The following is a 22,864-nucleotide window of genomic DNA, read 5'->3' as shown; positions in this document are numbered from 1 at the left end:
TCCTACAGGTGATCATGAAAAATTTGATACATTTTATATTTTTCCGTTATTAAGTCTTTCATTTGTTTATTTATGCTTGCTGGTTGCAAATATTTCCACTATCGACCGTATTTTATTCATAATATTTTTTTGTTCAGTACTCGGAGTAATAAAAATTCTCTTTTGTTTGTTTGAAATTCAAGGGAGGAAAACATTGCATATTACTAATAACGGTCATCTATGAATTTTGAATGATCAATATTTTGGAGTGTTTTATGAAAAAAATATTCATAGAATAGTTTTCTTATTATATGTATGATGGTACGATCATGATTTAAAAGTGAAACTAATATCAAAAATTTCTGTTTAAATTTTAAGACTGGAATTTCGCAGGTTCTTGGCTTTCCTAAGTCTTTACTGAGTGGTAAAAGCAAGAAAAGAAGGAAAGAAAGATAAAGAGAAAGTGAGAGAGGACGTGGTAGAGTGGCGACGAACAGTAAATCCCATTTCATTGAAATAGTTTAGAATTTCATGAGATTCTAGAACCACGCGCGCCTGACGCTTTTTGCGCTTTTCGAAAGCTTCTTCGGCGAAGTCCCTCAACTTCTAGAGAAAGCATATAAGACGATCAGCAATTCGAGTTATGCTACAGTGCACATTTGACGTTTCATTTGTGAACGAAGTTAAATGTTCGAAAGCTTCACTTGGAGAAGTCTTTTGCGAAAGACCAGGAAAAAAAACCGTCATGTACTCAATTTTTAAGAAAAAAAAAAACTTGTGAAACCTTCTAATGTAGTGATCGCCAACTACTAAAATTGTGACATATGGAAACTGTTCAATGAAAAATGAAAGATCCCATACATTTTTCCATCTTTCAAGAATTTCTTCAGTAGAAAAATCTAGTAACTTGGCAATACCAAACTTTCACTCTTGTGCTACTCTTGTCGTAGAGAAGACTTATGAAAAGAAAAATTGTGAGGCCAGCTAAGAAAACGTTAAGCTCGCGTGACATGCAGACGCGCGATATTCTTAAGGTAAAAAAAAAAATATTCGATCTTCCGCAAATATATACGACTTAAAAATAAATATCCGCCTAGTTCATGCACATACCCATGCGCAAGACTTACAACCTTCCTATACATACATAAAAGCCACCTAGAAGAACTTGATCTCTCGTATAATTTCCATAAAACTTCTGATCGTTCTTGAGCACGTTCACACAGCAGTTTTGTCGAGATCTTGTCAGTATATATACCCATTAGAGAAATACATACATTGTCGGGTTTTGTAAATTATTCCTAATGTTTCTTCAATATTTTAAAGTTGAATGTTTTTTTAATCGACTAAATTTCTTTCTTAACTGTTTGAATGTCTAATAAAAGTAAATAACGTTATAAAACAACATCGTTTACGATGTACAACTTTTTGAAATGGCTTCAAAATTTTTAATGTCCAATAGAATTTTTATTAGTACATGAAATAAGTTAATTTTAAATTTTCTAGCTACCACAATTTTAATATTTTAATTTAACCTTAAATATAAATAACTTCAATTTCTTCTTAATTAATTTATGTATTTATTGATCAAACTTTTATTTTTATACCTTGCTTATAGTTTGTAAAATAAATTTTTAATTTCAATTTTAAATTCCATCTCGGTCATATAAATTGCATTTTTTATCATTTTAAAAACTCAAAACAAATACGAAACTATAAAAAAAAATATACAAGATGTTGTCAAGAAATCTTGAAGTTTAGATTTAAAATTCGAGTAGTCTCGTGAATACTTAAGAATACAAATACATGCCAGTGGCGAGAAAAGAAATAAAGCATAAAGAAGTAAAACGGCTGGTTTGATGCTAATGTCTTCTTCTTCTTGACCCTCTCACCAGCCAAGATACCTCACTGGACCCCACTAAATTATACTTAATATCTACACGGCGTACCCCTCACTTATCCTCGTGCTTTGTAACACATGTTTTACCCTAGCACCTCACTCCTATTTCTTCGGTTTCCACCCACTGTCTTGTTTCAAGAATAACAGAAGATTCACCAGAGAGGGAAATTTTATCCTATACTTCACTTTCATCTCACTTTGACGAATTCAGCTGGCATAAGATTCAGTCTGATCTTTCTTTGTTCTAAAGGATCGACTTAGCTACCACGCCCAAGACGTCTGACCGTCCCTTAATTTAAAAACCGACAAAAAACTCTCTCGACCTCTATTATGACTAAAGAGACGTTGAAGACAATTAAATTAACGAATAAAGAATTATTTTATCATGACAATTTAATTCTTTCCCATTTTAAAGAAGCTCGCATTTTATTGCTTAAAATTCATCTTCAATTAACTGTGTTATATTGCAATAAATAGCAATGAATTATTAAGTGATTAAATTGAATTCATATTTAATGAATTTATAATTTAATTAAATCAAACATAGTTAATAAATGAACTGCAATTGTATTAAAGCGAACAGAAATGAAATGATTCAAAGTACTTTAGAAAAATGACTCTTTTAATTCACCTAATTTAAGGAATATGCATTTATTAATATTAAACTGGAAAATGAACTTCTAGTTGGCATTTTATTTAATTGAACGTTTCGTCAACTTTTTAATCATCAAATATTTTAAAATAAATGACATTTCAACCGAAAGATGTATTTTAATTTATTCAATTGGGACAATAATGTTGATGACAATTTTAGAAAAATTAATTGTATAATGAATTCAATTATCTAATGGAATTGAGTGTATAATTACTCTAAAAAAGAAATATATATTGCTATTTGATAATCATTGCCTTCATTATTGAATTTAACACCGGAATCCACCGAGCAGATCTAATTTTCTTCTAATTATGTTTGACGATCAACGAATTAAACAGGTTATAAATATTTAGTCATTCTGATAAATTGTTTACTGAAGATGATGTTTATAATTTTGACAAATTATTGTGATGTAATTAATCTCTCGGGACTAAAGTCATCTGTTGTATACGATCGATGAATGAAAATAAATTTTCTATACAGAAAAAAATTTATTGATCTTTTTTCAAGTCAGCATTAAATTTATTCAATTATTTTCATGATCAAAAGTAATCTTTGGAAATAAAAAATCAGAAACCTCTAGAGTGCCCTCTGGGACTTACAACATAATTCCAACAATAATAACAATCACCGGAATCTACTTAATTCCGTTAACATTTGTAGAATTCTTAGAGTGAATGTGTTGAGTATTACTAAATCGAATTAATGCTAGCAAGGGCTATAATTCTCCTTTGATAAAGCCATTCAGGATAACAAGCAAACTGAGATGGGAATGTACAGAAGAGAATGACAAGAGGCTCACAGAAGAGCCTGGGTAAGTGCTTGGGCAACTGATATGCACACATTAGTCGTAGTAATGGTAGTGGTAAAGCTGTGTTTATTGGTAGTAGTATTCGAGCTTTTTACCATGAAACAGGTGCAAACCTTGGACTGGCTTAGTCGTTGGGATCGACACAAGTGATGATGGAGCTATGACTGAAGGGACGTAATGATCAAAGTGACCTATACCCTATTTAACGACTCACGCCTCGATCACAGCACCGACGACGAAGCGTCGTCGATTGATACCAACTCAGCTGAGGGTGTCACGCTGGATTTAATTAATGCAATTTAGCATCCATCCATCATCTCTCGCGTTTTTGCCCTAACGAGTGCCGCCGTTCCTCACGATGTACACCCCAGCACTTTGATGACAAGCGAGTCCTCTCGATTATATCGACACCTGGCCTTCTCGTATAGTTTTACCCCTTTAACATCACTATCATCTCCGCTTCGTCCCCTCTCTTTGCCTCCCTACACTTCAGTGTCTCTCCCTTTACTAATCATTCACTTGTATTGAAGCACATCATGTGGATACCACCGATTACGTCTTCTCATCGTCCACCATGCAGCAAAGACAAAAAAACATTGTCTGATCTATTAATGATTTTTATTGATCTTATTTTGCTTTGTTTATAGTGAATTGAGTGTTAACAAAAATTCCAAGAATCAGGTCAGGTGATTGCTATTTATAAGTTCATTTGAATTTTTTTTTTTCTTGTTCCAAACAATTTCATGATAACTTTTTTTCTGTGAAAATCCTAGTTAAACATGGATAAAAAAAGTTTACTTTAGGTAGATTGTTTGTAAATTAATTCAACCAAATGGGATGAAACAAAACAAAACATGATAAAAATAGTGTAGGTTAGTTATTTGATCAGCTAAAAATTTTTTATCTGCAAAATATGACCAACTGAGGATATTTGTGCTGATCTGCATGTGGCTTTTGGTAAATAATTCTATATTTAACTGATTAAAATTTATTTCAACTGTAATGGAAATTAATTTACCCAACTTCCAAAGTTTTAGATAATTTTAAATTAATAAATAACTATTTGTTAATTATTTTAAACTCAATCATCATCAGTATTAACAAAGTTTCACTTATTTGAAAATTTTAAAAGCATTCAAAAGAATAAATAGAAAAAGTGATAGCTGTTAACTGCCACAGTCGATGACTATTAGTATCTTCATCATCAGTGATTCACTAAATAAAACTCAATCTTCTATTCTGGTTCACGAAACAACAAAAGGCGAAAGAGCGTAAAAAGCTCCGAGACGAGTATACGTAGAAGAGACGTGGCTGGATGATGCGCCTTTCAGTTTTGTGTGGTAAAAGGAAATTGAAACAGCTAACCACGATGGGGTTGACGAGGGCGAAGGGAGAAGAAAAGCGAGGTGAAGGCTCACGCGAATACGATAGATGGAGAATGAAAATGTGAGGAAAAGAGATGATACATTGAATGAACAAGAGAGAAATGATAAAGGTATAGCATTGAGAGGATGAGGATAGAACATGAAACAGGACGAGGGAGGCAGCGAGAGAGATTCAATCAAACGAACGCATATAAATGAGTCGTTTCAGGGTAAAACTGAATTATATGCCGTCGCTTATACATATACATGTCCATCCTCACATTCGCATTCTGTATTTGAGCGTCGATGTGAACGAAGAACTGAGGGTCGAATCACATGCCCATGCGAACCGTAACCCATTCCTAAACCCCTCTGCGAATATCCTGGAATGCTCGTTTACGAAATGTCCTGACTTTTCTCTTTTCTTTCATTTACAATCACTCATTCTCACGTGATGAAGAAAAAAGTTATTTAAAATTTTTTGTTTTTTTTTCAACTTGACAAAAACTCATTTTCATTCAGTTAATAAACTAAATTTACTCTGCTTTTATTAACGACTTGTAGCTTTGTGACTGAGAGTGTTGTAAAAAACATATTAATAACTTTTGACAAATTTTATTGAAAAATACACTAGTTGAAAATAATTAAAAGACAAAAAAGTCGATGTAAATTTGTTTATAAAACAACAAAAAAACTCTGGATCAATTTAGCTTAGAATTTAATCAATTATAAGTTTTATTAGAATTTATTGATTGGGTTTTAGAAAATTCTAATTGCATTATAGAAATTAGGATTAATTAGTAGAATTGATTGGCTTCAGATAATCATCAAAAAAGTTGAAAAAATAATTAAATTCCGATTAGAAAAACAAAACTCTTTATATCTGAAATTACTTTACAATGCAAGAAGCAAATTAATTTCATAAAAAATTTCAGATTTGATTTCAGAGGTGATTACAGTACCAACTCTCTGAGTCTACGTTGGAAAATTAATAGGTATTGAGGTCTAAAATAATTAAGCTTTTATATGACCACGAGAATAAAATTGATATGAATTTGCCAAGTGTACATTTGAGTAAAATTCATCCATGTACCCATTTGTATACTTGAAATGGCCTAGATTTAAAGGATGACTATACTTTCGAGAACAGATTTTACTTTTTTTCTGTGTTACGTATTGTACTGTCCCTTATACGTATATTTCATACATTTTCTCTTGGAAAAGTTGAATGCAGTGCAGTGCGGAAAAGCAGGTCAAGCATTATATGTTGAGATGTACCTACAGAATACTGTGTTGGATTGTAAAGTTCACATACGCATTGTATTTAGTGTATATAACGTCAAAAACAGCTTTTCTGTTTATAAAAAAAATTCTTCAACAGTGATTGCTGGAGAAATGAAAAAGAAAAAAAAAGTTAACAAATAAATTGGCACTCAATGTATCTATTCAATTGAGACATTTTTAATTTTAAATCTGTAATAAATGTAAGTCACGTACTCAACATTGTAAAAGTATCTCAAAGAATCAGAAATAAATGACACTTGACTTCTCCAAAAGTTTTCAAAAGTTTTTATTGAGCTCCGTAAAACTCTCAGCGATCACATCATCAGTTAAAAAAACCAGGACAATTAAATAAGCAAACTTTAAAGAAAAAATTCGTTGCTACTCTGGATTACAAGTCTACAAGTTGATATGTGTGGAGACTCAACAAAATCGGAAGAACAAACGTTCTACGCCAAAAAGAAAGAGGACAGACACTAGCTGGCTATCGAGGCAGAGTCACAAGAACTCTGCACAAGACAAACGTGACTCTCGTCGCTATGTTTGCCATCTTGCGACCTCTTTGTTCTCCGTACGGACTTCTTGGCGTCGCTTCAACGAATTTTCCAAACTTTTCCCGAGCTGTAGTATTCCCCTTGCCAACGAGATTTCGCTTGGACTTCCTAAGATTTAAAGGAACCCAAGTCATTATTCGTTTCGTTTTGTGGTCCTGTTAGGAGTTTCATAAATTCTTTACAACTTTTTACCACCCAAATCTTCCTTGCTCATCCAACGGTTGTGAAACTTTATTCTAATAATAATATTATGAATAAATTAAAATTTGAACATTGCTTTAATATAATCTCTATTCAAAAAGGGTTTGGAAAAGTTCAAGTATGGACTGAGGAAGTTGAAGAATCTATCGTCAATTATGCACCAGTCACTACCACCTCATGGTATATAATTCAAGACTTCTTGAGTGTAGTTTCCCGATGCGATTGTTCAGTTGACAAGACAATGCAGCTGAATATTGTCTTTACATAACTTTTAATTGTGCGCCATTGGAACTATACTCATGGTTTTATTATTGTCGATAGTATTAATTTACTTTTGAAGTTGAAATTTTTACTTCACATTTAAATTACGGCCATTTCAATTTATTTTTACCAAATAAAAATTTTATATCACTTTTTATTCATCTGAATAATAATAGAGGGATGTTTTAATGCATTATTTCATTCTACTAAAACGATTGAAAAAATTCCAAAAGTTAAAAAAAAAAAATTAAATTAATGGAATATAATTTGCTATAAACTGTTAACTCTGAGTAATAATTAAGTATCTTATAATCTGTTTAATGAATAGAATTTTAGATGTGTATTTATAGAAAGTATGAAAGTATGTATATGCAACAATGATAATTTTAGGTAGCTGATAACTGTATTTTAATTTTCAAAAGTCAATAAAACATGACAACTTATTATTACTTCTCACGCTACAGTAATGATTTTCCCGCTTCATATATATTCAGCAAATACAGTATCATTAAAATAAGCCGTTATTAACAAAGTGGAACATGCGGAAAAGCATTTAGAAACGGAAGAAAAGATATACGCTTTATCTGCGAATTGAAGTCCGTATCACAAATCAAATCAGATTGAATGTCTGCACGTGAGAATGTACGGTCTAGTTCAGGCCCTTGACGATACTTCGAGACTCAGAGCCAAACGAATGCTGAGATTTCGTTTTCTAGGATGATGGATGAACATATGGAATGAAGTAACGGGAGGAAAAAATGAAGAGTTAAAGCAATTTGACAGGAGTAAGAAAGATCGAAAAGATTTATTTATTATACCTGAAATTTCATGGAGTTTTATATACACTAACATACCATTATTAGTGTATAATTTTATACGTGAAAATAGGACACAATGATTGAATGTATTCTTGACGAACAGCACCCACAAGAGGTGTAATAAAATAGTGAAATATTATACTTTGCATGAATAATGAAAGAGCAATTAATTTATAGCCGCCATCCTTTCAAGTGTGATGATTATTTTAGTTTCAAATGAATTTATTAATTTATAAATTAACCGATGAAGAAATACATTTCAATTAAAATCAACTTTTACACTAATATCTTTTTTATTATTAAAAAAAAAATGTGTTAATAAAAAAATTTATTTTCTATAGAGCATGAAAAATGTTTTATCAATAAATATTTGTTGAATAGAATGAAATTACTTTCTTGCATCAAAAGCATTGCGAAAAAGTCAGAGACGTTGCTCGGATGTTGCAATGAGATCAGTAAGTTTATAGGCACAATTCAGATGAAGCGTAGGTGCAGATATACATGTCAAGCACAGAGAGGAGATACGTATCAACCGGATAGCCGGTGTAGATAATACATTTGTTATCATTGTTCCGTACTCACTTAACATTATTTCCTGTTGAAATAGTGAGATATTTTCTTTCTTTCCCTATATCACCACAAATCCGTGCTTAATCATTTCATTTTCTGATACAATATCTAATGCTTTCATAATTCAATTAATTTTCAAATTCTTGATTATTAAATATAACAATGACAATAATATAAACTGATGCATTTCAGGATATATAAATAATTTAGATTAAAGATTAGTTAAGCAAAAAAAAAACCCATTAAAATTAATAAGAATATTATGCAAAATATACATAAATTATACTTAACATTTTTCTCATTTATGGAACTTTTTTCAGATTAAATGACCTGATTCGTTAATTACAAAGAGATGAATTTCAAAGGATATTCTCACCACCTTTGTAATACGAGTTTGCTGTGGTATAAACGAATAGAGTGTTGCTTACCTTCGTGCAGTTTTTCCAAAGTGCCTGCAGCAAGATTCCCGACAACGAGAACGTGGAGAACATATATCCAAGAGATCCAGCTTGTTGCACCCTTTGTAATATCCATCTTGTTCACGTACGTGGGCTGAAAATAAAAAATAATAAATATACATTACTTCTAATATCATCGTATTTAAAATTCTTTGTTTTAGAAAATACATTAGAGAGTTGAAAAAATTTTTTCTGCTTTTGGAATAAATTTCCTCCTATTTATTAAATATTGAAATGAGTTGAGAGTAATTGACAACAAAATCAGCAGGGAAATAAATATTTCATATAATAATTAAGATAAACCTGAATGGCAGAAAAGTGGTGAAACAGTTTAATACTTTGTATCTTGTGTTCGCATAAATATTAAAAATGTTTATTTCCGTAATACAATAAAAGAAATGATATAATCATCAATATTATCTTTATGGACGTAATAAAAAGATAAATAACAGTCGAGTGCCATATCATATCCACTGCAATGAATTTTTATTCGACTTTGGTCCAACCCCATTTATCCCGAAGCATATAGAGGCCTTCAAGTCTCAAAGTTTTCGAGATAGGGAAGATGAGGAAAAATGATACGTCATCAGTTTGACTGGCCGTTAAAGAGAGGAAAGCAGAGGAAACTTTGCGTGGACATGTAGAGTACTGGAGTTTGCTAGAAAATACTCCATGATAGACGACACGTAAAAGGAGATATCCCGAAAGATTGTTACCTTACATCCGGATGTTTACACTGAGGTCCAACGGTCCAAAGATCAACCCTAAAAGTTTCAAGTGAGGTATCGATAACGTTGAGTCGTTGGCCATAAATTGTGTTTCACAACCAATATATAGATACTTTGACCAGTTTTTGAGGAAATAACTTCAGATATGCTTGTGACAAAAAAACTTTAGTAAAATATTTCACCAAAGAATCATGCTTTTTCTTACAGCTATACAAAATATAACAAACAATTGAGTAATAAAGCGATACTGGAGGCTATTTGGAAAGTTTTCTTGAACCTTTGTACTTTATATTGCTGGTATACTAGCCGAGTTTCTAAAGTCATAAGTCACAACTCGAAGAGCCAATATGACCTAACGATTTCTCACCAGTGTTATTTTTATTACTATTTTTTTTTTTTTTTTAAATACAAAAAAGAAAATAATAAAATAATTTTTCTTGAAAAATTGTGATATTTCCTGATAAAAAATGAACTTTTGATGGGTGCAAAAAAGCATCTGCTCAGCTCAATACTTCATCAGAGTCGATTCAAGAAGATCTAGAATATAATGAAGATCTATAGAAAGTGAAATTAGATTTAATTTTGTTCGAATGTTTTAGAACAAAACTATGAATCGAATTTCATAAATTTATGCATTAAATTCACGATTCAAGTTGCAATAATATTGTATGCGCTTCCTAAATTCATTATTTCACAACGTTGTGAACTAAAACCCTGGGGAAGTCAGTAAATAAATTTGCAATTGCTAAAATTGATGAACCGGTAATTTGATAATACAATTAATGCAAGTTAGGTAATTGGATTCACATTTGTAATAGATAATAATAAATAAACTATTATTTACCGATCGTTATTATGTTCGAATGGAAATTACAATGTCTATTTAGATTATGAATGCTATATGCTTATGGAAAATCTATGAATAAACATTGAATAAATAATACGTGTGTGATAAAGCGAGTGTAATGGAGAAATTTATTTGAAATTTTCTACGTCAAAGATATCACGAATACGCAGTAGTGTTCACGTAACTGCAGTTGAGATTCGATTAAACTCCAAACCTATTTCTTGAGTCTACAGCACGAGATATTCTTGATTTGAATAATTACTAAGAACAAAGCACCGGTGATTGTTCATGAAACTTAGGCTCTTATTCGATCACGATGCTGCTAGTGGAATAATAACGTTTAAAGTAGATGCAAGAATACATGTAGAGATCATTTAAAAGGCTATGAAAAATTAATTTTCAATATTTTCTAGTGTTTTGTTCGGCCAGATAATTTTATTAAGACGATCTTTGTAAATTGGAGTGACGAAATTAATTGCATCCTAAAACTCGGAACTCTGCCGATGTGATAAATTTATTCGATCAACAACTCAGATACAGATGAAGCTGAGTCATTATGTAGATACTGATACTCGAACTCCAATTTGTGCAATCCAAAACCAACTCAAAGGCAGACTATTCAAGCCCTTTACTGTTCTGTCTAATACCTTACGGACGTTTACGACAAACGGGTGTATCTCTTGTGTTATTGGTCAACTGTATCTAACTTGAGTCTCAGCAATCGGGAGATTCGAATTTCCGCTTACCTGTGTGCAAGAACATTTGAAGCGGTTTACAATTTCCTTGTGCTCGAACAAGCATATAAGTCCTACGTGATACAATGCTCAAATGTGCCTTTACATTCAATAGATTTAAAAATATATCGATCATGACTCAACACATGTTTTACGGCAGATTTTTAACTTCTGTTGTGTTCAGTATCCCATTTGGTTTTCTCTTATATTTTTTTTTTTACGTAAAGAGAACGTAAAAATATTTATTTTTGAATTTTAAAAATACAAAAGCAAAGCAAAGATTTTTGTAAATGTCTTTGATATTAACTTTTTTAACAATACACAATTTGTTTCTAACTAAAAAAAAAAAAAAAGCAATTGATTTTTTTATTAAAAAAAATATTTTTAAAAAAAACTGAAAAAAAAATAATTGCTGTGGGCTTATTGCTTTCAGGCTGTTAAAAAAATATTAGTTGTGTTCAATCAAATTGATTCAATAATTTTTGAAAACAAATTCAATTCTTCGTTGATTAAACTATCGGAAAAAATTGTTCTCAAAGTGTTATTCAATTACCAATTACTCCACTTTTATTTTTTCCAATAAATGCGCAGTTTTTAACATTAGTTCCACTCGATAGCAGCATAAAAATTATTTACTAGAATTGAGTTATTTTTTTGATCATTAAATTAGCTGATAATTTATTTATTACAGTATGTTTTTCACATTAATTTTGATTAGGTCCATTAGGAAATTAATTGACTAAAGATTAATGTATCCTGCAATAATTAGTAAAGTCCTGGAAATTGCCAGTGGCAGAAGCCGAATGACCACTCAGACGCATTGCTTCAAGAATTAACAGGATAACCAAGTTAACGAGAGCTCATAGTTAAACCGAATTAGTGACTACGGTGACAGCATCCTCAAGAGTAAGACAAGGAGAAAATCAACAGAATGGGGAGAGCGCCTAAACCCCTGATGATCTTTAGAGCTTAAGTCTTTTCTCTTGCAGGCTTGAGGTTAAATCAGTAGTTTTAAGCCTTTATTCAATCATTATTATTAGTAATTAAAAATAATCTCACTCATCTAGAATCTTCTGGCATTTGAAAAAAATTTTATTTTCAAGCATTTTCAATGATCAACTGATAAGAATGATGTCTGGTATAAACATGCTGACAATATGAAGAAAAATATGAAAATTTGATTCACTTAATTCCTTCAGACCTCCTGGTCTCCTTACCTTGATAGCTCAAGCATTAATCTGAGGGGAATCAAAACATCTCAGATTACAATATCACCCCAGAAATGTCTTGTCTTCTGTCAGACTATCACGAAACACAACTTGGAAGATAGAAATATTAGAGGACGAAAGGCCTCCTGAGTACACTTGAAGTTGAAGGAGGCAAAATATCAATATTTATGATCTCAAATTTGACAGAAGAGTATTCAAACCAACGAAATAATTAATAATACTCGAGTACTTAGAGAATTACAAAAGCTATCTGATAAATCAAGAAATTTCTAATTAATGTTAATGAAAGTAGTTTCAACAAGTACTGCTAACTACTCAAATCATCGATCTATGGGAAATTACGAATCAAACGAAACCACAAGCAGCAACCTCTAAGAATTCTTGTGGCGTACGAACGTTCATGAAAGCGTTGGAAAGTTGGCCTTTGTAAAGTTTCTATGTCGATAGTTACCTAAGACGATATGGTCCCGCCTTTCCTTCGGTTCTCTTTTGATACGACGTCAACGTTGGTTGGCTCGCGGTGCCGCGTTACCACGGGGTTGTACACAGACTAAGAGAATATACAGGATAAAAGTAAGGGTGAGATAGGTGGTCCAGTGTAGCGACGATAGCTGGCGAGACTGAACCTTCTACTACTCTTTGAAATACCTAAAAGCCGTCTGGTCAGACTGCCGAGGTAAGTACGTGCACTACCGGGCGGAAAATAGAAGAGAATAAAAAAAAGCTGCATCAGGCAAAAAATTCCTCGAGTACGTGCTCGTTGAAACGCGTTATAAAAATTTGCTACGTTTCCTAGTTTTCTTGTTGAAGGTGTAAAAATAATAATAACAAAAAAATTAATAAAAAAAAAAAAATGTTGCACTGAAAAAGTGTGTATATGATGAAGCAAGGGAGAATGTATTTTAAGAACTATAATACTCTCATGTTAATTCTACCCCTGAGAACTCATAAAACTTTGTGATATAAAGTAAACTGAAGTAAAATTGTATTTGAAAAATAGTCTGGTTAAAACTATAGTATATAACACGGCTAACTGTCGATTGATTACTTTCTGCATAAATAGCTTTTCTAGAGTCTGATCTTGGAGAAAATTATTTCAAAGATGCAGAAAATAAATCAAACTGCTTCCGAGTGAAATATGAGAGCATTTATTTTTATACATCGCAAATAGTTCAAAGCATGAATATGTTTAGCCTGAGATACTTCGGAAATTACTTCAAGAGTTGATATCGATTTTATGTATGGAGATGTAACTCTTTTGATCTTTATTTAACTCTCAAATATCAAACATCATAGTTTGTTTAACCAGCCAGTGAAATAAAGAAAGAGAGAGAATGAGTGTAGTAACATCGCAAGCAAGGACGTTTTTGGGTTTACAACCACGATTCACGTCGTGATAATCGAGAGTGCTGTGCTTTTAGCGATAATGGGCAAGTACACGTGCCAGAAGCTGAGAGTGTTCCTTCAGCGGACAACTACTGCGTGGTAACTGAATTACGTAGAACATTACGCTTACCGCCTCTGTGATGCAATTTTACGATAACGCAGATACTAACAAACGACTAACTGCATGGACTTGTCTATCCAAGACGCCCTGATGGTCTTTCAATTATGACGAAAATTGTCTATCGAGCAAACTTGTGCTTAAAATATTTTTATTATATGGAAAATAAGCTCATTTCACTCGGCATCATTAATTCCTGAAGTAAAACTTCCAAAAAAACAAATAATTAAAGAAATTATTTTTCCCACTTGTTGTAATTCTTTATTCATTGCTTGGAAAATTATAAAATAATTTTAGATTCCTAGATTTATAAATAAATTCTATCTAATATATATTTTACTAAGTATATAGTATTATTTTTAAACTAAAAAAAGGTAAATGATAGTGTAAAATAAAAACCAAAACTTCTAAAACACAACAAAAAACCAAAAAAATGTAAAAAAAGAAGTTGAAGTTTACTACGGTCTGCTGGTGCATTAACCCAATTTGTTAAGGACATGGAGCTGTCTCCCGCTCCCTCTTCTGGCTCAATAACCTCTCTTCCGGCGCTTCTCTACGTTCATTTTCGACATCCAGTTTTTTCCTTTTTCTGACCTAGTATATATAGAGTATACCATCTTCCTGGCTTTCGACCTCTTCTTCTCAACCGAAATCTCTTTCTTCTTCCGTCGTACTTTTCGCTAATGAACGACAACCAACGCCCGTTACTGAGGTATCAGACCTACGCACTCGAAGGGGAAAATCCTGATAGGGTCAGAGTTAAGCCGATTCTCCCTCTGCACTCGAACGAATTCTCAGAGAAGCTCAATACTCAACTTCAATGTTAGAGAATACTTGAATAAGTCTATAAACTCATTTATTAGCAAAATGATTAAATAATATTTTATCTTGATGTGAATATATACTAATTCATTTTTTTAAATAACATAAATGTAATTAAAATAAACGATAAATAGAGACAGAAATATTAAAAAATAAATATATAGCATATCAATTAATTATAAATAATTTTATCTGGATGGGCATAAGTCAATGTACACATTGTTTAACTGTAAAATAATCAACTATAAATTTTTATTTTGAAGTTAAATATTGTTATTCATTTTTCATATCATTTTTTTCTCTATTTCATGATGTGTATTAAGTTATCTCTATTTTTCTACGAAAACAAATCGCAGATTAAATATATTAATGTTTTGTAATTGTGAATCTATTTTGAGCATGTGAAATATAAATGTCATTAATGCTATCAAGAGTATTTTAAATAAGCAATTACATAAGTATATATTTATATGAAGGGTAGTAAAAAATGTAATTATACAATATTTTATTCATTATTAGCATTAATAATAAATAGAATACTCTTTATTTTAAGTAATATGAATACTATGTTATAAGAACGACTTCGTTAAAGTGATAAATAAATTGCCAGTAATTTGTAAATTGATAGAATTAACGCTATAAATTTATCGTAAATACATCTATAGATATCTATTAGCACATCTGTCAATTTACTGATCCGAGGCGCAGCTATCGACCTACATTGAGCATTGTTATTACGAAAGTGCTGCTTCACCTCGTCGTTTTGCAATGAAAACATATACCCATCGGAAATTGAATTTATTTTTTTCATCGTTAAAAATACACTACGAAGCAATTTCTAATTTCGATATCTTGGGTATTATTAAATCGTTTAATGAAAACATCATAATTAAACTTCCACGAAAGCACACAAATATTTTTTTTTCATCACCAGAAAAAAATTCAATAACAAAAAAAAAATTATCTCTCATGATATTGAAAATATGATATGATTTTTAAAACAATTATTAAACAATAATAAAATAAATAAAATTACTACACTTTGATTTATTTGTCAGAGTGCTTAGTTAAATATTGGATGAATGATTGACAATTATCAGCACTCAAGTTCTCGACACGTATAAAATTATTTACGAATTGAATCAATTTAGAAATGGGATGTATAAAATCCAGGAAACAATTTTACTAAAATAGAGTAAGAGCTAAAATAAATTTACTTCAAGAGATGGACAGATGGCAATCATATTCGTGGCTAATCATTTCAAACCGCAAACAGTATGAACGTGTTATACATGGAATAACAGAGGCTTTGCGGTTATTATTGAAAATCAAACTAAATCTTCTATCGATACCCTATGAAGGTATTGATGCAGACGTCTCATTCCAGAAATGTTAAATAATCTTTAAACCACACCATGCAGTGGGAAACATTAAATATTAACTCCAATAACTGAATTTATAAGCTTAAATGGAATATTCAACTTACTCCAGTTATTTATTTTATTTCCATCAACATTAAGCTTCAAATCTAAAATCAATTATTGGATTATAGATTTTTTAATAAATTTATGTATCCATAAAAATTTTTATTCAATCCCAGAGTGATTTGATATTATTAGAATGTTTACAACATGAATCAAATTACATGATTAACTTGTTTAAAAAAATATAGATGTTCTGTAACTCTTAAGAAAGTAGGAATTACTTGGGTAAGTAAGGAAATAAAAGCAAAATGGAATTGCACAATGTAATTTAGAATTTGAGTGAAATATGTTAGGGGTGAAATATTTTTAAGACACATTAACAAAAAAATACCAGTTAGATTATCGTAGTAGAATGTCGTACCAGGGAAGTAAGAATCCAAGTTTAATAAAAGAAAAGGAAAAAAAACATCTTAGACTCACGCTTGAGTTCAAAAGTTTGCTCAACTAACTTTTAAACTGGCGTTTGGTGCGAAAGGATACTACCTCAACTTTTTATAAAGTTCACTCGTTTCCTAATCACTGTGTAACGTCGATACATGCTTGAAAAAATTCTAAGCATTCTCTCGAAATAAAGAAAGATCGAATAGTAAACAAGTATAAACTGTATTTTGAAAAAGAATTTTCTTTTTCGATTATTTTCTTCCTTTTCTTATCGATTATTGTATTTCTGTTTAGTCTAAAAAGAATAAGTTGCAGATTATTATTGACGTGAGGATATACACAACTTGGAAGGTAAAAACCAAGTAGAAAGTTCGATCAAAGTTTTAGATATGCAATGGATAACGAAGCTTTTCTGGTATTGTTTCAGCCAATCGATGATATTGAAGTATTAATATCATCCGGGAAAAAATGAAACTAAAGAGAGGCATAAATTTTTTAGTTAGTCAGGTGACTTGAGTAATACCGGAGTCTAATATTGAGTAATATAATCACAAGACTTGTCTAAAAGAAGGGAGATTCAAAAGTCTGGCATTTAAATATTGACTTAAATGTTAAAAGTTATCACACTGGTCTAGATAAATTAATTAGAAGGATTATTTATATCTCATTATTTTTGTAAATAATGATATTAGATTTTTTATATGCTATTCGACTTATAAACAGATAATTACGTAAACAAAATAAATATTGCATTTTATGAATAATGGTAATAAAATATAATTAGCACTAGAGTTTCATGGTAATTGAAGAGAAGAAAATGGATTAAAAAAATTAATTATTTTTTTTTAAAGTAACTGCTGATAAATATACATCAGAGAGTTATTTTTTTTATTTTAATTTTTTTTTATATCCAGTCGAACTGTAGAGAATAAAAAAAATGATTAAAAAACTTTAATTTTTCCAGTCTTTTGCAGCTAGTATTTCTAAGGGAATGAAATTCGAGTTTTATTTTTCAGTCTGGTCTGTAAGTTGAGATTATGAGCTTCAAAACGCCTTTTTAGAAAATTCACTGCAATTTTTTTTTTTACTACATTGAGTTTCGAGCGGCTTCATCTTTTCAGTTTTATGACTCGATAACCCTAGAATAAATTGACGAAATTCACTATAAAAATGGAAATTATAGTTCAAGATTTCAAATTAGATCAAGAAAATTCAGACATGATGTTAAGTACCATCTGATGATAAAGTGCTAGGAGTTCTTCTCATAATTATTTGAATCAATCATCAAAAATGGAGAAAAATCAATAGAAAATAAATGATTTAATCAACTTAATTATTTTCTAATAACAAGAATTTTGATGGAGCGATATTTTATGAAAACTAATGGAAATTGTGCAAAGCAAAGGTGTAAAAGATGACATTACTTTAGTATTGGTCACGAAATCCTATTTGGAATTCGTTTAGGCACAGCGTTTAAAATCATTGAACGTAATTAACCCACGGTGTGACAAGAGCGGACCGCGGGTGGCGCCTGTGCTTCCCTGTTGGGGTGGTTGAAAGGTTAATGCAGTTAGCCACCCTGTCGTCCTGATGCTGCTGTCTCCTACCCTCCATTACTAGGGAAGCGCTAATACCACTGGCTTCAACCAACGGTTACGCAAGGTCTCCAGCGTTTCAGTAAAATGGTCTGAAAATACGATTATCGGCTATAGGTGTGCTGTAATGAATTGCTGGTGCTATTTATGACTCATTCTCTGTCTCTCCTCCGTGGCTTCTTTAACTTTGAGCTTACTCCACATTAATTTACTTACACTAAAAAGCATTTGTCTATCTTTATGCATAGAAGCATGTTATATTTTTTTATTAATCCATCGACTATAACACAATAAAAGGATGAGAGAGAAAAAATATTCTTCGAGCAAAGGTCGAGTGGTGGAAAATTTAACACAAAAATAATTTTTCATATAGCTTATGCGATCAAAAACTTTTCTTTTCACAGAAAAAATTATTTCTTGCATAAAACTATTCTATACAACGTCCATTTTATGAATAATATTTTAATTTATTCTAACCCTGTTTTCTTTATTATTCCAAAATTCAAAGGATAATAAAATTAAGTTGTTTTATAAGCAATTTTTTTTCTATTTTATATTTTTTACAGCATTTCAAACTCATGCATTATAAAATGTGATACGAGAGATAATTTGAACATCAAATATTTTATACGATGAATCATATTACAAATGCATTACGTAGAATGAAATACTTGAAGTGAGAAAGTGGAAATAATCAACGCGTAGTCAGACACGCAGTACTGATGAAAGTCCATCTATTTTTATTTAGGGTGCGTCAAAGTTGGAAACTTAAACACGTTACCAGTTAAATTAAACTCATAAAGTGCCAAAACCAATGACACCCTGTCTTAGAAATGTCTACAGGACATTTAATTGAGCACAAGAATTGCTATCGTTAACCAGATGCTGCCTCTCATAACGAAGCTCTGACATATCGCAATTGTCATACTAATATTGAATGGTCAGATGTTCTTAATATAACAGAAAACCAATCAATTTTCATTAGAATATTTTTTTTGCAGGTCAAAAAGCATAAAATGAAATTTTATTTTTTAAACGATTGTTCACTTGACTATCGGAATTTACATTTTTCAGACTTCAAGTTGATTAATGGCAAAATTATTTTCTTTATTCCGATCCTAGACCAAACTACGCTGCTGTTGAAAACACTATGGCCGCAACTCGAGAGCAAAAGATAGAATATGAATCGGCCGTGCGTTTTACCATCGTCGTGGCCAGTCGTCCACTCGTTTGCGTCCCCTTGTTCTCTTCAATGACCATATAGCGTTTCCGCTCTCACCACATTCCACCCTCCTCTCTTCAAGCAGCGGGAGTGCGGAACTCTGCTGGCGATGAAAATGACGTGGTGAAGTGTTGGTAATAAAATAAGAATTATGTACGAACAAAACGGCAAAGCTGACCCCTGTTTTTTTCTTCGTGACATCAGACTTATTTATCGACGCCCAAGTAATCTGGGTATTACTGAGGCGATCACAGTGGCAATTTGAACCCCTCGATGAGCAACACTTGAAGCTAGATTCCATGAGTGAAAATCCTGCGGTAACTACCATGTGCACGTGACGACATTGCTTGCTTCGTGTTTTCTACCCCTTTCCTCTTATACGATACTACTCTATACACTCTACTCCATATACTCTGCTCTTGTCCTTTCGTTTCTTGGCAGACGTGAGCCGATACACGACGTGACATTCTCACGAATATTTCCCTCAGATTTAGTCCCTCATCGATGTTTCGTCTTTACCGCTAGATTTATTCTTCTTATTTTGCATTTTTTTCGTCTCGTTTTTCTCCGAGTTCAGCTCAATACCAGGCGTCACATCCCATTCAATGATGCTTAGTAACAACATACTAGAAATTTATAGACTTTTGTGTAACTTTTTCTCTTCAATATCACCCATGCTACTAAATTTCATTTATAAGACTTTTTTTCAGAACTTTATTGAATATTTTATTCTCAATTATTTCATTTCAAAATATTCTCAAGTAATCTAAAAATAATATTGTTCTGATTTAATGTATAGGAGTGAAAATGAATTCATTAGTATTAAATAGTTAATATGAAGAAATGAAATGAATAAATTTATTTTTTTTAAAGACAGTCTGAAATATGTGAATACGAGATGTAGAATATCGAAAGGGCCTTTCCATTCTGGTGCGCACAAATGCCGAAATTCACTTGACGGTGTAATACCAGGAATTTCAGAATTAGCACGAAGCTGCCGTTGCCACCGTCACCACGTCGCAGCCACACAATGGAATACATTAAACGTTCCACCCGCCCCAAAAGCTAATAAGGTTCCTAACTGCTTATTACAACCCAACTCAATGCGTACGCAGATCGTTGCACGCACACGGGAATACGTGTGGTGGCACTGAATCTGAAATTGAGGTACGCAGGATAAAGCGCTTGGTTAAGTTCTTGGGAACGATTAACAGCCATTAATTAGCACCATTGTTCAGCTGAATTTCTATAACAATATTTAATATATTAACGATCCAAACACCTAATAACCATTCTGGTGTCAAATTAAATTGAAAAAAATTTTATATTCATTTTTGAAATTGATATAATAACCATTTTTTATGAGTTAAAAAATGTTTTAAAGTTAAATTGAACGTTATTTGTATTTTTTTTTAAATTCAACTGTAAATAAGGATTCAAGTAGGGAAATTGAATATGAAGCAAAAAGGAGTGTGAATAAAAGAGCCTTTACAATACGGGACGTACGTAGAGAGCAAATCTTTGTAAAAGGAAATCGACCGTTACGCCTGACTAAGAAAACTACCGAGGTCAAAAGCGCACATCCGAGAAGTCGATTCCGGTCCATTGTGGTAGATATAGTGAACGGTCTCTTTTCAAGAAATGTCTGCTCCACGATTTGTTTTATATATAAATAATTTACTGCTTTACTTGTCTTGTCATTTATATAATTAATTATCTGAACAAGTGGAGTCTCCATTGATAGCTGGGTAATTGGGCTTTCAAAGAATAATACCACAGAACAGAGAAGCAGAATAAAAAGGTTAATAGTTGATGGAAATAGATGCTTCTAGACATTAAAAATCACAGTATTTAATAGTACCAAGTTCAGACGATAAGAGTGTGCGTATAGAATAAACGCGACCAAGTGCTTTTACAAATCCCAACAAAGAGGGTCGAGGCAACAATAAGCCATAGGAGTGCTTACAAACACTAAGGGTGAGACTGGATATCACACCATATAACTGTTGAAACTCTCATTTAAATACTCTTCTTGTACCAATGCTTTTAATTTTAAATAACTAAACAAGTCACATCGAAAACTGATACATTTTTATCATTTCATTATTATTTTTTTTGATAATTTTTTTTTTTGTATTTAATTTCCTTCATTTTGATGGTATTCAATAAAACCACCACTTTAATTGAGTGACAAAAATGGTAATTAATACACAATAGAGAATTTTATTCAAACAAGTCTGTGTGAAAAATTTTAATGAATTCTTAATCAATTGGAATAAACATCTAGGTCAAATATTTAGTATGATTTCCGACAATCGGAATCAGCATGAAGCCAGTGGGATAGTTGTAAAATACGTCATTTAGCATTTGTAAACTCATTGAAATAAATTTACATTGACGTGCATGGTGGAAATTTCTAATTTGTTTATAAATGATGTACTAATGAGTTTTTAGATGTCCCGCTGTACGTTTTGTAGCAATTTTGGTCTATTATACTCAGTGGATTTCAATATTCAAACGTGTAAATCGATTTAATGCTCTCGAACGAGGCCTCGTAGTATGTTTCACGCGAAATAACGAGGTATAGGTACCAGCTATCCGGATACAAATGTATCGACACAATGTTACGTGCTGTACGGCTAAGTCGTGCATTGCATCATTCCCGTACAGAAATGCGCTTTGAATACACCCCACACTTCGAGGGATAACCTAATTTTCCAAAATTATTGTCAGCCGCAGCCCAATGTTCGGTTTAACACACTTGGCCCTACCAACCCCTTGCAATCCTGTCCTTTCTATTATGGATCAATAAATATAATCTTCTACACAATCATATACGCATAATATTCATGTGTCTACACCAGAATTAGGACAGCCCTTATACTCCAAAGCTTATTATCAACAGGATGTACCTAAATGATGTTTACATAACCATCATTTTCCTCGACCTCTAAATTTATCGAGCCCGTATAAAGAAAATTTCGTTCCCCAAAGATTCCCCAAAGTTCCCATCATGGTATTACAGGGAAAACGTTTGGGTAACAAAATTTTATTTATTTTTTTTTAAATTCTATCTCTCTACTCTAAAAGTGATTTAAATGTTTTCTACTTGCAAAAACTGCAAAAATTAGAGTAAGTTCCCATTTTACCCCATTTTAGGGGTAAAATAATTGATTTTTCATATGTTTGACCTGATTTCGTATTTCTACGCATCGAGACGAAGAGAATGAGTGGTCGAACTTGGAAATCGGACAACTTTGATTTTTCGACCCCAAAAAATGGCAAGTGGTACTTTTGTGTGTCGACGGCAAGTGGTCGAAGAATAGGTAATTTTTTGACCCTCTCTCGACTTTGAACCTCTATAACTCGGGTATTAATTATCAGACAATGATTTTTATTGAGAGATATTCAGAAACTCCAGAATCTAAGCTATGAATTCATATCAATAAAAAGTGTAAACAAAATTTCT

General features: G+C 31.8%; 1 protein-coding gene across 2 annotated transcripts in view; it reads right to left on the bottom strand.

Annotated features, from left to right (window-relative positions):
* Positions 1-22,864, bottom strand: part of Sema2a (Semaphorin 2a) — a 239,463-nt gene that overhangs the window by 97,140 nt on the left and 119,459 nt on the right. For both annotated transcript variants that reach the window (XM_035084651.1, XM_035084652.1), the window contains exon 3: positions 8,820-8,943. In XM_035084651.1, coding sequence (XP_034940542.1) covers positions 8,820-8,943 — 124 coding nt within the window. The remainder of the gene's footprint in view (positions 1-8,819; positions 8,944-22,864) is intronic.

Source organism: Chelonus insularis, unplaced genomic scaffold (assembly GCF_013357705.1).
Source record: "Chelonus insularis isolate UGA/USDA-ARS -01 unplaced genomic scaffold, ASM1335770v1 contig_397_pilon, whole genome shotgun sequence".
Taxonomy (NCBI): domain Eukaryota; kingdom Metazoa; phylum Arthropoda; class Insecta; order Hymenoptera; family Braconidae; genus Chelonus; species Chelonus insularis.
Note: the sequence above shows the minus strand (reverse complement) of the source record. Positions and strands in the feature narration are given on the sequence as shown.